This window comes from Camelina sativa, unplaced genomic scaffold (genome assembly GCF_000633955.1).
Source record: "Camelina sativa cultivar DH55 unplaced genomic scaffold, Cs unpScaffold04545, whole genome shotgun sequence".
Lineage (NCBI taxonomy): Eukaryota > Viridiplantae > Streptophyta > Magnoliopsida > Brassicales > Brassicaceae > Camelina > Camelina sativa.
The window spans coordinates 1-637 of NW_010925639.1; the positions used below are offsets into that span (position 1 = coordinate 1).

At 34.2% G+C, this 637-nt stretch overlaps 1 protein-coding gene across 1 annotated transcript; it reads left to right on the plus strand.

Annotated features, from left to right (window-relative positions):
- Positions 1–12: 12 nt before the first annotated feature.
- On the plus strand, positions 13–631 carry LOC104774678 (the record flags this gene model as incomplete). Its single annotated transcript, XM_010499190.2, has 2 exons — positions 13–217; positions 316–631. Coding segments are annotated over exons 1-2 (386 nt in total), but the record flags the coding sequence as incomplete, so codon positions are not given.
- Positions 632–637: the final 6 nt, after the last annotated feature.

Genomic DNA, 637 nt, shown 5'->3' on the forward strand with positions numbered 1-637 from the left:
GGTGCCGGGAAGTATTCGTTGGAGTATGACTATTTAAATGCTTCACCGATCTCTCTCTATGACTCTACAGTCATCAAAGCTTTAAACTATATTATCTTTGATAAAATCCCTAATTCATATCTTTGAAACTGATAAAAGAAACAAGAAATGGCCTCTCAATTGCTCTTGCCACCAAACCCATTCACTAAATCAGTCTCAGCTAAAGTTTTCTTTACAGGTAATTCAAAATCTATTCTGTTTTGTTTCTTTTTTTGGCATTAAAGTTCAATATATATTGTCTTGAGATTTTTTTATAATTTTTTTTTATTTGATTAGGTGATTATCAAGGATTGAATGATTTAACGCTGAAAAAAAGATCAAATCAACCAGCAAAGGTTTCTAATGGATTTAGCATAAGAGCAAAAGCAACTTCGAGATCTACTCACAACAAATCATTCGTTGAGATTCCAAAACAATGGTACAATCTTGTCGCTGATCTTTCAGTGAAGCCTCCACCACCGTTGCATCCCAAGACTTTTGAACCGATCAAACCCGAAGATTTGTCACATCTTTTCCCTAATGAGTTGATTAAACAAGAAGCGACACAAGAGAGGTTTATTGATATCCCTGAGGAAGTTCTTGAAATCTATAAGCTTTG